Source organism: Bubalus kerabau, chromosome 3, assembly GCF_029407905.1.
Source record: "Bubalus kerabau isolate K-KA32 ecotype Philippines breed swamp buffalo chromosome 3, PCC_UOA_SB_1v2, whole genome shotgun sequence".
Lineage (NCBI taxonomy): Eukaryota > Metazoa > Chordata > Mammalia > Artiodactyla > Bovidae > Bubalus > Bubalus kerabau.
In genome coordinates, this window is record NC_073626.1 from 140,556,013 (window position 1) to 140,570,911 (window position 14,899).

The 14,899-nt window shown below is 36.7% G+C and overlaps 1 protein-coding gene, 1 long non-coding RNA gene and 1 other non-coding gene across 4 annotated transcripts in view; 2 read left to right on the forward strand and 1 right to left on the reverse strand.

The window, feature by feature from the left end:
* PLCL1 (phospholipase C like 1 (inactive)) overlaps positions 1-4,322 on the forward strand; it is a 364,743-nt gene extending 360,421 nt beyond the window's left edge. For both annotated transcript variants that reach the window (XM_055573032.1, XM_055573031.1), the window contains one exon: positions 3,675-4,322. In XM_055573032.1, coding sequence (XP_055429007.1) covers positions 3,675-3,857 — 183 coding nt within the window. In that variant the 3' untranslated portion in view covers positions 3,858-4,322. The remainder of the gene's footprint in view (positions 1-3,674) is intronic.
* On the reverse strand, positions 185-3,407 carry LOC129646602 (uncharacterized). The gene is made up of 3 exons (XR_008712055.1): positions 3,185-3,407; positions 2,858-2,913; positions 185-908 (listed from the first exon to the last, which is right to left on the reverse strand). It is a non-coding gene; the product is annotated as an uncharacterized LOC129646602 (long non-coding RNA).
* Positions 4,323-10,877: 6,555 nt separating the features above from the next.
* Positions 10,878-10,949, forward strand: TRNAA-UGC (transfer RNA alanine (anticodon UGC)). Its single transcript has one exon. It is a non-coding gene; the product is annotated as a tRNA-Ala (tRNA).
* Positions 10,950-14,899: the final 3,950 nt, after the last annotated feature.

Sequence of the window (14,899 nt, forward strand, 5' to 3'; positions counted from 1 at the left end):
AATTGTTCATTCCAGGCCATTACAATCTCAGATTTATTTTCCCAAGAGATGTTACGCTTCATATACCACCAAGTAAAATGAATTCTCTTGGGCTTCTCTCCTTTCTGCCTTTCTCCCAAGACCTCTGTTGGAGGAGAATTTCTAAGTATACTCTTTAGAAATGCCCAGTTATAATACTCCTTAAATGAATACTACACACTAGTATCTTTAATTGGCTTAGCTAAGTGATCTAAATACCTAATATATCTTGTGGGAAATGATACACAGGACAGAGCTATTTCAAGGGAAGAGATATGGTCTAAGCTGCCTAGTTAGGGAGTTTGAGAGGAAGTGTGATGGAATAGAGAAAGGGTGCTAGTTGGTCAATAGAAATCACTGCACATATAGTGGGAAGAAGTCAGCCCTGAAAAGGAATGACAAGATGGGGGTTGTTAACAATAAACGTCACCCTCTGCACAGTTTTGCCTAGAATGAGTCTTTTCTGCTTCTGCTTATTTAATCAAGAGGACTCAAGGAGTTTAGTCACAGAACAGAAAGATGACCTCTCTGCTTTCTTCTTTAAAAAATTGAAAACAGCATTTTTACATCAGTATTTAAATGTAAATCTTAATAATGTAGTCTTTCAATTTTTCTTGTTCTATTAGTTAATAGATTAATTTTTCTTTTAACATTTTTTACCTGCCTATATCATGTACCCAGGACGTGTTGTCTCTTAGTTATCCAGAGATGATGTCCTTGTGTTTTTGTGTACTGGCACAAGCTGTCTTCTCCAACTGGCCTTTGTTTTCTAGAGAGAGTGACTTCTGTTTACCAGAACTGGCACAGTCCGGCTTTTAGGCCTGGATGACGCTTCTCAGAACCGATGAGATGACATTCTGGCTGATTAATTAGATGTGTTTCATAACCTGCTGCCAGAAAAGAGACATGAGAGCATCATGCATTAGTAGTATCAAGCTTGATATTTTTGTGTATTTCACTGCTCTCTTGCAATTAGGAAAGATGCCAGCTTAGCTTTTGTCATGCTTTAAAAATGCTTGATGAAAATTTCAACACCAAGAGCAAAGGGAGCACTTAAAACTAATACTCTGAAAATGAGTGTGGGTATAATCTGTTTGTTAATACAGTTTGTTTTTTTAAAGGGATGTTTGCATTTGTAAAAGCAGTAGCAGTATACATATCTCAGTAAAAACAAACCCTTATGGATGCATTTTAAACAAGTTGGTAAAATTTATATTAAAATGTGCACACATCAAGACATTTATTTAGTAGTGGTGGTGGTGGTTTAGTCACTAAGTCATGTCCAACTCTTGCGACCCCATGGACAGAAGAGCCTGACAGGCTACAGTCTGTGGGATTCTCCAGGCAAGAATACTGGAGTGGGTTGCCATTTCCCACTATTTAGTAGTTGACTATGTCAATTGCTTTTCATATCGCCTAATAGCATATTTACTTGTGATTATTTAAATCACAAACAGCTTTTCAACATATTTTCTTTAATCTTTAAAAGTATGAGGAAGGCAGAAGAATGTTTTCATCATTTTTACAAGAGATAGAATGGTACATGGAGAAATTGTTGGAGCTAAAAGCACAACGAAGATCCTCTGACTTTTGTCCCTGCCAACATATCTTGGTGCATCTTATCTTCCTGACTGTAGATCCCATCTCTAAGTTCTGTGCCACCTGGGCAATGATTGTCTTTTTATCTGTCTTGTTTCCAAGGGTAACGATGACTGGGAGGCTTTAATGTGCTTTGTAGAGTGCACAACTTGCCTTGAAGAGATGTCATATCATGCTGTGATTAAGACTACAGACTCTGGAGTCAACTGCAAGACTTTATTTCAACCCCAGCTCTACCACTTAGCAGCTGTGTGACTCTGGGAATGAGAACCATTCTGGGCCTCTATTTGTTTTTTTACTCTAAACTTAAAATAAGAAAAATGCCTATTTTGTGGGGATGTTGTGACAATTGAATAATGAACATATATAAAGCATGAAGAAGGATGACCACAGAGAGCAATCACTTTGTATGTTATATTATTATTATTGCTTAAGGACTGCATTTTCAAGGTGGATATGACCTTCTTTTTAACTTTCAAAGGGAGCTTATTATTGTCTATACTCCCCAAGTTCTGTTGGTGTAGTGCATATTTTTCCCTTTGAAGGTCCCTCTATATCCTAGAGTGTTCAGTCTCTAGTCTAGTCTTCGTCTAAATTCTAAGTGTGGTGTGTGAAATACGGTAGGCTTCCCAGGTGGTGCTAGTGGTAAAGAACCTGCCTGCCAATGCAGGAGACATAAGAGATGCAGGTTTGATCCCTGGGATGGAAAGATCCCCTGGAGGAGGGTATGACAACCCACTCCATATTCTTGCCTGGAGAATCCCATGGACAGAGGAGCCTGGCAGTCTACAGTCCATTGGGTCACACAAAGTCAGACATGACTGAATTTACTTAGCACACAGGCACACCATAACAAAAATATTAGACAAAGCCTTACTCATCCTGTGTTTAAAAGTGTTGTTTGAAGGACTGAGCTATTATGACATAAGATGGAACTGGCAAGTGCTTCTACAGATTTTGAGGAAATATTCCAAAGCATTTTAATACAAGCTTTCTCATATACCCTGAGGTGAAAGCCTTCATCAAATTAAAGAGAGCAAACAGCATATCATGCATAAAATAGATGACTTATCTTTTCTTGGAGTCTCTGCTTTATACAGAAACTCTCCAGCAGCTCGTGTAACCTCCAGTTTCAAGGTCATACTCTCATGCATTGTCGTGAGAATGAAGCTAGGAGACAGAACTGCTTCCTCTTTTGTCTGTACCCTGTGGAGACATGTTCTGGCTTCCCCATACTTACTTCTTCCGCCCCCTGGGCCAGTGTCAGCATACATTCTTGATCATCACAACAATGAACTAAAATAAGAAAAAAGATAATGGAAAAAGATCACTCAGGCTCTGATATAACTGACAATGGATGATATTCTGTGATCCTTGTTTGCTTTTTTGTTTTGATTGACACACTAAGCCTCCAGAGCCTCTCCTCCATCAACGAGATGGGAACATTGTTTTGAGGATAATGGAAGAGATAGAAGGAATGTGGGTAACCTGGAACTTATCAGACTGCAAACTGCAGTGATGATGCAGTGTATTAAAAACAAACAAACAAAACAAAACAGCAGCTCACCAAGCATAAGGGTGTGTGATTTACTTTATGGAAGATATTTTGCTTAATAAGACCTTGTACACCAAGGAGCTGATTTAATTTTTGGTTTTTTGAGGAAGAGCTTCTTTCCTTGTTTTCTCCCAAGCTTAGGAATGCTGGGCTGGGTGGGACAGGAGTTGTAGCAATGTGCAAAGTCTCAAACCCTGGTGATGGAAGGGCTGAGTGTCCTCGATACATTCAGAGGAGGGTGTTTCCTCCCACAGGAATCTCAAGGGGGCTGCCGGCAATCACAGAACCAATGGTGAAAGCTCAGGTTGAGGTCCTTGAGTTAAATTACAAAGACCCTCAATAATGCAAGAAAAAAATGCGGCCTAAACCTGGCAAAAGTGGGCTCTCAAGTCCAAGTCTGTTTCCTCGCTGAGCAATAGCAGGAAGCATATAGAATGATGTCACTTAGGATCTTCCTGGCCCGTAACTTTTTTCTTTGATGTTTATTTCTGCTTGTTTGTAGGGCCAGGGAGACCTGTTGAAGAACGCCAAGAATGAAGCCATAGAAAACATGAAGCAGATCCAGCTGGCGTGCTTGTCTTGCGGCCTCAGTAAAGCTCCCAGCAGTGGTGCTGAGGTGAAGAGTAAGCGCAGCCTGGAGGCCATAGAGGAGAAGGAGAGCTGTGAGGACAATGGGAGGCTGTGACCCCGAGCCGCAGCAATGCCTTCACCTAGCCTGCCTGCCAAGGACTCTGGTTTTCCCTTCTGATTTGCTTTCTTTAATAAGATTTTTAGAAGTTCACAAGAAGATGCCCTCTATGGGATATTGGACATAAACAGATATTTTCACAGCGTCAGTATTTTAAGGTAGTTAATTTATCTAAGTTAAAACCTCTAGTAGCAGTGTTTTAAAATTCTGAGATATGTGTACACACTCATGTATGGATGTGGGTGGAAGTGTGTGTATGTGTGTGTGTGTGAGAGAGTGAGAGACAGAGATAGAGAGGTAGAGAGCAAAAAAGAATGATTGAGAGAGATAGGTGGGAAGGGGAGAGAGAGGTTGAGATTCTGTTAAAATCTATTCTGTGTTGCATTATTCATTTGGTAAGTTATTACTTATCATTTTGGGACAAATTTGTTAATCTGAAATTCTAAAGAGCACTTACTATAACCTGTTGCTGTGCTTAATTTTATTTCTCTACCTTTGTCATTTAATTTAGAGATCTTAACATAGCTTATTGTGGAAGGAAGCCAAAGTTACCAATGCATAGATATTTTAATAGATTAAATATAGATTAGACACATTCCTAAGAATCACAGTAGAAATAAAAGTGAATGAAAGCTAAACAGTTGATCAGAATTTCTGGAGGATCAGTTAGTGAACTCTTTAAAATATTTATTAAATAAAAGCAATTTTTAGAAAGCTTTTTGTAGTTTACTAAACAGATGTGATTTCATTGGGAAAGCTGATCATAAGTGAATTTATACCCACCCACTCTGAAACACAGTGAAAACTCTGTTGAGATTAGAATTTTGATGTGACAACAATATTCAGTTATGAAATTTCAAGGTTGAGATTTGTAAGAATGTCTCATTCTTCCAAACTGGGGATCTAGAGCTCATTTTCTCTAACAAACATGGGCAGAGAGGAGGTCTTGGCTTTCATTGCATTTAATTTATAGTACTAAATTTAAAGACATCATCCAAACAATATCATATCATCATCTTGAGATGATATAAATTCTGTGCATCAGATAACATTGTGATGATTTAAGGACTAACTGATTACAAAAATCTATTATATAATTTTAACACATGCAGAAAAACAAACACGCCAAAAAAGCAAATGACTAATTCGGGTACATTTATAATTGCATCCAGATAATTTTTATCCTAATATCTTCATAAAGTACTTGAGTATAATATGTTTGTTACCTCCAACAGAACTAAATGTTCTATGGTTATGAAAATTTATTTATTTAAAACATTGCTTTTATTTTGAAAAGCTTCTTAATTAATTTGGTTAACAAATATGCTAATTTGGGGGAAGCTAGGGAAGATCATTATTGAAATTTTGCAAATATAAACATCTTCTATGGCTACTGTGTTAAGTTATTTCTGACTTCTTAACACTATTATGTTTATGTTGCACATTACTGAGACAGTAAAGATATAAAACAACACTTTTATTGTTCTCTTTTATTGGAAATTAATTGAAAAAGGAGTGATAATGAAAATAAGTTATTATATCAAAAATATCTTACAGAATATACATCCATGGACCAGATATGATGATATTTCTCCCTAGGTTTAAAACTGGGTGCTTAGAAAGCACACAAGCTCATTTGAAGGTAGGTTTCCAATGGTATACAGTAACCAGAAAGTGTCCTTACCCTCCATTGTAAAAAATACTTACCCTGCACGGTAGTTACAAGGAATAGTGGAACATGGATATCTAAGTCCTTTATGATGAAAAAGAGGCGATATAAATAGAAACAAAACCTTCCTGATATCAGCCAATTGGTTGGTTTCACCTGTGGACTGCTTCACCTCCCTGAATTCCTTGTGGAAAAATCCATGCCTTTACCAGAGAGACAAGAAGACAAGCTCAAGAGTGGCAGACTTTCAAAGGATATTTATTCATGTATTTATTTTAGGGTCAAATCCAATTTCCAGAGTGGCTTCTCTGGTTTATTCCATGTGTCCTGAGGCTCCACGCACACTTAGGCTCTACCCAGACATTCTTGAGAATGTGATACCACTCTACCTCATCTAATGCTACTTCTCTTGGCAGCCTCACTCTTCTCCATTGTGTTGGGTATCCCTGGTAGACAGGGAGTGACGGGTGGGGCCGGGAGTTGCAAGAGAAGAGGTCTTACCTCTTGATGGAATAACAAAAACAAACATACCAACCTTTCTTCATTATTGTATTCTACAAGTGTCTGTTTTCTTTTCAAACTTGAACAGCAGTAGAAAAAGCCCCCTTCTCTCCACTTAGATTTTGGGGATACTAGGAAGGCAGTGTGGAAAATATTAATTCTGTGTTTATTTATTAATTTTTACATTACCCAGAGGATTTGAGGTAGATTTGATGGTAGATATTATCATTGACATTTTATAGGTGAGAAAGCCCAAGGCCACTGATACATTAAATGGAAGAATTGACTTTCGATTCTGGTCTGTTTGATTTTATGTGCAAGAATATTTACTCAGTGATTTTGATTTTTTTAATTTAATTCTCAAAAATTTAAACTAAACTATTAACTCTTTCCTTTATAATCACAAATGAAAAAAACTTCACGCTATTTTCTTACAGTAAAATATTAATGATCAATATAAAAATGCAAAAATAGAGAAATGTATAAAAAATAAAAATCTCCCAATATACCTTTAGATTTATACCACTTATACCCTTTAGACACTGGTTAGCATTTCTTTATGTATATAAATATGCTTTCCATTTTAGCAAAAATGAGATCATATTATAGAAGCTGTTTTGTAACAGGCTTTTTACAGCAATAAAAGCAGTACATCCTGAATATCTTTCTGTGTCAACAATATGCATGTACATTGGTACTGTCAGCCTTTGAGTTGAAAATAGTCCATACATGACATATTTTATTTGGTCACTGAATCTTTTTCAAAAAATTTTTAAACAATAGACAACTTTTAAACATGAGGAGATTTCACATAAACTTTCAGTTTTTTTACTTCACTTAAAATATTGGCTATACTGCAACACTAGACCCTCCCCCACTTCTTACTTGGCATCAATTGATTGGAGTTGCCCTCTTCCAAAGGGGCACATGCTGTCTAAGTCTGCCAAAGAGTCTCTTCACTCATTTATGTTACATCTTGCCCCTGTGGTCATCTTAAGTGGTGATCCTTGATCCACATCATTATTTATAATGAAGACAGTGTCTTTGTATGTGGATTACCATAACATATTTTACCAATATCCTATTGTTAGACTTTTATCTCCTAATTTCTTATTATATAAGCATTGCAGTGATGAAAATCTATTTTTGCAAAGTTGTTCAGCTTTTTCTCTAGGATAAATTTCTAAAAGTGGAATTCTTGGTCAAAGAATAGATATATTTTTAGGGATTTTGTGATAATTGGCAGTTTCTGGAAAACTTATCCAATTTAATTTCCTATATAAGTTTATGAAAGTGTGCAAATCTTGGCTAATATAAAATTTAATTTTTCTCATTTTCATCTTTACCAATCTACTATGTTAAAAATCTTACTTCTCTTTATCTTTATTCTCTAGTCAGATTGAACACACTTTAATATGTTCATTGACTATAAATAATCTCATAGAGATTGTCTTTGTGGACTGTTAAATTTTTATCTTTTATTATTTATTTTTAAGAGGCATTTACTTAATAAGAATCTTTAACCCTGAGTTTGTTGTGTGTGTTGCTAATGTTTTTTGATGTATAGATCCCTAATTTAATCCATGTTATGATTTTTTTTTCTTCATGTTTAGTGTTAAAGACATTTTTGCCCTGGATGTTCATAAAGATATTCTTTAACCTGCTGGTAGCTTTTTTGATTTACTTTTCACATTTAAATTTACAAGTCCCCTAAAATTGACTTCTGTGTAGAGCATAAGCTAGAGGCCCAATTCCATCTTTTCCCAACATGGATAATCAGTTGATTGGGTCCATTTATTGTAAAGACTGTCCTTTGTCCATGACTCTATAGTGCCACCCTCATGAAAAGTGTAGCACTCAAGTATGTGTGTGTGCCTCTTTACAGAATCTCTCTTCAGTTCCATTGGTCTATGCTGGTCCTGGCAACATTGTTTTAATGTCTTTATTACTATAGTTTTACCATGTTTTGATATCAGAGAGTGTAGGCTCCTTACTTCTCTTCTTCACCATTTTCTTGGCTATTTTTGCTCTTTTCTTTTCCATATAAATTGTAGAATCAGCTTATTAATTTCCATCAGACACTTCATAGAATTTTGGTTAGTATTTTATTGAATGTATGGGGAGTCCTGACATATTTATATTATTGATTAATCCAGTCCATTCTCATGGTGTATTTCTCCATTTTTAAGGTCTTATTTACTTTCTCTTAATACTATGTTGCTGGAAAAGGCAACAGCACCCCACTCCAGTACTCTTGCCTAGAAAATCCCATGGCGGAGGAGCCTGGTGGGCTGCAGTCCATGGGTTCGCACAGAGTCGGACACAACTTAGCAGCAGCAGCAGCAATACTACATTGCTGTGTAAGGCTTTGGACTTCTTTAATTAGATTTATTCCTAGACATTTAATGTTTCTCTTGCTGTTAGAAATAGTAACATTTTAAAATTCCAAATTGCTTATTTATGGCATATAGAAAATACAATAGATTGTTTTGTGATAGCCATATATAAAGTGAGTTTACCAAATGCATTTGTTAATTGTAATTACCTCTGTATTATTTTGGTTTTCATCTGTACACAGTCATGTCATCTGAAAATAATGACAGTTTTATTTTTTTGTTTCTGATTCTTTTATATGTGTTTTATTTGTTTTTCTTGCTTTATTGAACTGGCTAAAACCTTCAGGATAATATTCAGCAGAAGTGATACCAGTGAACATACTTTCTCATTACAGTCTCAGGGGAAAGTTTCTAATATCTCATCATTATGTATGATACATACTCTAGATTTTGGTAGATTTTATTGGGAAATTAAAGTTTTTAAATGTAACTTTTGCCATTTATATAGAGATAAAAATATAGAAGTAAATTTTATGATCTTGGGTTAAGTTCATGAATTTTAGGTGTGACCCACATATAAGTGGACAAAAGGAGAAATAAGATTGAACTTCATCAAAATTAAAACTTCTGTACTTAAAAGGACACCATCAATAAAGTGAAAAGACAACTCAAGAGTGAGTTTGCAAATTACATATCTGATAAAGACTGGAATTGGAATATACAAAGAACTACTACAACATAATAAAAAGACAAACTAATTTTTTAAATGGACAAAGGATCTGAATAGACATTTTTTTCAAAGAAGATAAAGATATTCAGTATCATTAACCATCACAAAAATTTAAATAAAAACCCACAATGTGTTGCCATTTTATATCCACTGCTGCTGCTGCTACTGTTTGGTTGCTAAGTTGCTAGAATAGCTATAATAACGAATGCATTATAACACATTTTAGTGAGGAGGTAATAAAAGTTAGAACCATCATACACTGCTGGTGGAAATGTAAAATGGTACGGTTGCTTGGGACAATAGCTTGACATTTCATTGGAAGGTTAAACATAGTTACCACAGACCAGCAATTCTATTCCTAGGTATACACCTAAGAGAAATGAAAACATATGTTCACAAACAAAAGCTTGTACACAAATGTTCATAGTAGCATTATCATAATAGTAAAAAAATGGAAACAATTCAAATGTCCATCAACTGATGAAAGGATAAGCAAAAAAATATATCCATTCAACGGATTCAGTTCAGTTCAGTCAGTCATGTCCAACTCTTTTCAATCCCATGGACTGCAGCATGCCAGGCTTCCTTGTCCGTCATCAACTCCCAGAGCTTGCACAAAGTCATGTCCATCAAGTTGGTGATGCCATCCAACCATCTCATCCTGTGTCGTCCCCTTTTTTATTTAAATTGTTAAATACAATGGATCAGTTAGTAATAATAAATACCAATAAAGGCTACAACATGAATGAATCTTAAAAACATTCTAAGCAAAGAAGGCCAGATATAAAGGCCACTTAATGTATGTTTCCATTTATGTAAAATGTCGGTATTAGGCAAATCCATGGAAACAGAAAGTACACTAGTGTTTGGCAGGGGCAGGGACAGGGTAGAGTGGAGAATGATTACTAAAGGATATGGTTTCTTTTTGGGGTGATAAAAATGTCTGGAATTAGATAGTGGTGATGTTTGCACAACTTTGTGAATGTACTAAAAACTATCGTGCAGTTTAAAAGAATGAATTTTATGGTATGTAAATTATGAGTAAAATGATTATAAAAAAAGAAACAAAAAAGAACTTATATACTGAACCAAGCTAGTGAAATAACTCTAAGAAGTCTAATATATCTGAAATTGGCGAGTAGGAGGGGGACAAAGAAAAGTGAGAAAGTAATGATTCAAAAAACCCTCATTTTTGTTGAAAACTATAATGCCCCAGATCCAAGAATCTTAAAAACACCCCAAGGATCAGAGACAAAAAAACAAAAAAGGCTCATTATAGTCATCAAATTGGTCAAAAGTAGTGATAAGGAGAAAAGTTTGAAAGTAGACAATAAAATAAGGCATGTATGTATGTTTGTCTACTCTTACTTGTGGTCAAGCATGGTCCCAAAATATGGAAAATTTAATAAAAATTCATAAGTTCTTTATTGTATGTTTTTCTGAGTAGTGTGATGGAATCTCACATTGTCCTGCTTCATCCTGCCCGGATTCCCCACCACTGACATTATATTATCAGAAGGTTGGCAGTTGCCTACTGCTATGTCACAGTGCCTGTGTCATTCATTCACTTCATCTTACTATGTAGGCCTTCTGTCATTGCATGTCATCACAAGGAGGGTGAGTACAGTACAATGAGGTATTTTGAGACAGAGCTCATATTCACATAACTTAAACTATAATTGTTCTATTTTATTATTAGTTATTATTGTTAATCTCTTACTGTGTCTAATTTATGAATTAAACTTTATCATAGGTATGTATGTATAGGGGAAAACAGGGCTGGGCATGTAGCTCAGTGATAGAGCATATGCTTTGCATGCATAAGGCCCTGGGTTCAATCCCTGGCATCTCCTTGTCTTTCAATCAATGGTGTTGGTTTGTTGAGCTTCCCAGGTCATGCTAGTGATAAAAGTACCCGCCTGCCAATGCGCAGGAGACATAAGAGGTGCAGGTTTGATCTCTGGGTCGGGAAGATCCCCTTGAGTAGGAAATGACAACTCACTCCAGTATTCTTGCCTGGAGAAGTCCATGGAGAGGAGCCTGGAGGGCTATAGTCCAAAGGGTTGCAAAGAGTCGGACGTGACTTTAGTGACTTAGCATGTGTGCACACATTGTTGTTAATCTCTTACTGTGTCTAATTTATAAATTAAACTTTATCATATGTATGTGTGTATAAGAAAAAACCTGGCATATATAGAGTTTGGTACTGTCTGGGACTTCAGGCATCTACTAGGGGTCTTAAAACACATCAGTCATACTTATGAGGAATGTTTTATCTTGATAGTGGTGATCAACTAATGTCATACATATGTCAAAACTTAATCAAATTGTATGCCTTAAGTGTGTGCAGTTGATTTCATGGAATTATACTTCTGCATAAACTGTGGAAAATTCTGAAAGAGATGGGAATACCAGACCACCTGACCTGCCTCTTGAGAAACCTATATGCAGGTCAGAAAGCAACAGCTAGAACTGGACTTGGAACGACAGACTGGTTCCAAATAGGAAAAGGAGTACGTCAAGGCTGTATATTGTCACCCTGCTTATTTAACTTATATGCAGAGTATATCATGAGAAACGTTGGGCTGGAAGAAGCACAAGCTGGAATCAAGATTGCTGGGAGAAATATCAATAACCTCAGATATGCAGACGACACCACCCTTATGGCTGAAAGTGAAGAGGAACTAGAAAGCCTCTTGTTGAAAGTGAAAGAGGAGAGTAGAAAAGTTGGCTTAAAGCTCAACATTCAGAAAATGAAGATCATGGCATCTGGTCCCATCACTTCATGGGAAATAGATGGGGAAACAGTGGAAACAGTGTCAGACTTTATCTTTCGGGGCTCCAAAATCACTGCAGATGGTGATTGCAGCCATGAAATTAAAAGACGTTTACTCCTTGGAAGGAAAGTTATTACCAACCTAGATAGCATATTCAAAAGCAGAGACATTACTTTGCCAACAAAGGTTCGTCTAGTCAAGGCTATGGTTTTTTCCAGCAGTCATGTATGGATGTGAGAGTTGGACTGTGAAGAAAGCTGAGTGCTGAAGAATTGATGCTTTTGAACTGTGGTGTTGGAGAAGACTCTTGAGAGTCCCTTGGACTGCAAGGAGATCCAACCAGTCCAATTTAAAGGAGATTAGTCCTGGGTGTTCATTGGAAGGACTGATGCTGAAGCTGAAACTCCAATCCTTTAGCCACCTCATGTGAAGAGTTGACCCATTGGAAAAGACCCTAATGCTGGGAGGGATTGAGGGCAGGAGGGGAAGGGGACGATAGAGGATGAGATGGCTGGAAGGCATCACCGACTCGATGGACATGAGTTTGGGTAGACTCCGGGAGTTGGTGATGGACAGGGAGGCCTGGCATGCTGCGATTCATGGGGTCGCAAAGAGTTGGACACAATTGAGCCACTGAACTGAACTGAAGGACTTTCCAGGTGGCACAGTGGAGGAGATGCAGGAGACATGGGTTTGATCCCTGTGTCAGGAAGATTCTGTGGAGTAGGAAGTAACAACCCACTCCAGTATTCTTGCCTGGAGAATTCCATGGACAAAGGAGCCTGGCGGGTTACAGTGCATGAGAGTTGCATGGCAAAGAGTTGGACATGACTGAGTGACTGAACATACACACATACCTCAGTAAAGCTTTTAAAATACTCAGTAGTTTCCCTGTATTAATAATATTTTTGAAGCAGGTTTATTTTTTCACTTATAAGTAAACATTTTCTCTCCCTGAAAGATTCTGGTTTTTCTTTTTCTCTGATGTACATGATATCACCTCTGTATATTTTCAAATAGTTAAGTTTTACTTTTATTTGGGAAATTGTGAGTTTAGAGAGTTGGAGTTTTTTAGCTTAAAAAGCTTTTGTTTTGTATTTTTCCTGTGTGTGTGTGTTTAGGGACATATTTGCTTTCATGTATCTGCTCTAGTCTTTTCAGGATCAGTAGTTGGCTATACCGTCATTGTATCCTTTCCTTTATCTTCTCTGTAATCATGTTATTTTTCTGCATTTTCCTTTGTATTCTGGGAGATTTTTTTGTGTGTGTGACTTTACAACAAACATTCCATTTTATATGTTGTCAGTTTTGTTGTTTTGGTATTTCACCACGTTTTTCATTGTAAATATTTCTTCATTTTATCCAGCTATTCATTTAAGTTCCCGCCTGCTTCTCAGACAGCTTTTTCCCTTATGATCTATTTTCTGATCCTATCATTAAAGTTAATAGTTACTGTGTCTTCTGTGTGTCAAATACCATGCTATGTGCTTACATGCATGATCTCATTTAGTTCTCAAAACATTCTTAGAGATCAGTGTTATCACTTTGGAGATAGGGAAAGGGAAACTGAGGCTTAGAGAATGTGTATTGCTACAAACAGATCACCCAAAATATATTGGATTAAAAAACCAAGCCTGTTTATTTTGTTGACAGATTTGTAGTTTAGGTAGGGTTTAACAGAGGTACCCAGCTCTGTTCCATTCAGTGTCAGTTGGGATGATTTGAAGGCTTGGGGCCAAAATCATTTGAAGACTTTTTCCTGCCCATGGCTGGTCATGGATGCTGGCTATTGACTGAGACTTTAACTGGATATCTACAGGTAGTCTCTGCATTGGGCCTGGTCTTCCTCACAGAATGGTGTCTGGGTCTGAAGAGTAAGTGTTCCTCAAGAGAGCGAGGCAGGGGAAAGCTGTGTCACCTCATATGACTTAGTGTTGGAAGGCACACAATGCCACTTCTATTAAATTACATCCACTGAAGCAGCACAAAGGCACACCCCGTATCAAGGAGGGGTGGGATGGATTTCTACTCTTACTGAGTGCATGCGTGTTCACCATGATGAAAATGATGTGAAGAAAGTAGCTTCATTTATGTCTGACTCTTTGCGACCCTATGTACCGTAGCATGCCAAGCTCTTGTGTTCATGGGTTTTTCCAGGCAAGAATACTGAAGTGGGCGCACATTTCCTCCTTCAGGGAATTGTCCCGACCCAGGCATTGAACACTTGTCTCCTGCCATTGCAGGCGATTCTTTACTGCTGAGCCATTGGGGAAGCCCATGTTGAAATGTGGTAAGGCTCTAAAAGACCATGTGAAACCAGAAATGTTACGCTTGTCAGTTTTGGAAACTTTAATCTTCCACAGCAAAATTATGTAATTTTCCCAAAGTCACTTGATAATAATGAAGCAAGTTTTCTTTTTTCATAAAAATCATTTCTTCTTACAGTTATACTGAGTATAAAAGAGATGCTATCTCAAATTTTCTTAAAAATTTTTAAGTATGACTTTCCATAACTCTTGTGCGATGGTCATGTTCCTTTATGGTGTAGGACTTTTATTAGCATCTTTTATGTTACAAATTTTTTTTTTTTATAAATTCATGCTTTGTAATATTTTAAGAAAATTTTCTTTCTTGAGAAATGACATGAGTTTGTTTTTTCTTTATTTCCTCTGTTTAGGATATTTTTAAAACCCTTAAAATTTAAATGAAGAACTGAATCTTTGATTATAAGCCACAGAATCTGATGTTACTTATTTAGTGATCTAGTCATCTCAGGGTTAGGGACTTGTGACTGAGCAAAGACTCAAGTGTTCCAATTCCTAATAAAAAGACAACCTTGTAATGAAAGGGAGTGATTTTACATGCTTTATTAATTTTATTCCCAAGTGATGTAGTATTTTGTTTTGTAACATTCTCACATTTTATGACAGGTTTTATAATTCTCATTCATCTGATGAAGACACCAAGGAATCTTTCTTTACCCAGCGGTCCCTAGAAGTCACACTTACTGGCTTCCAATTTGGTGA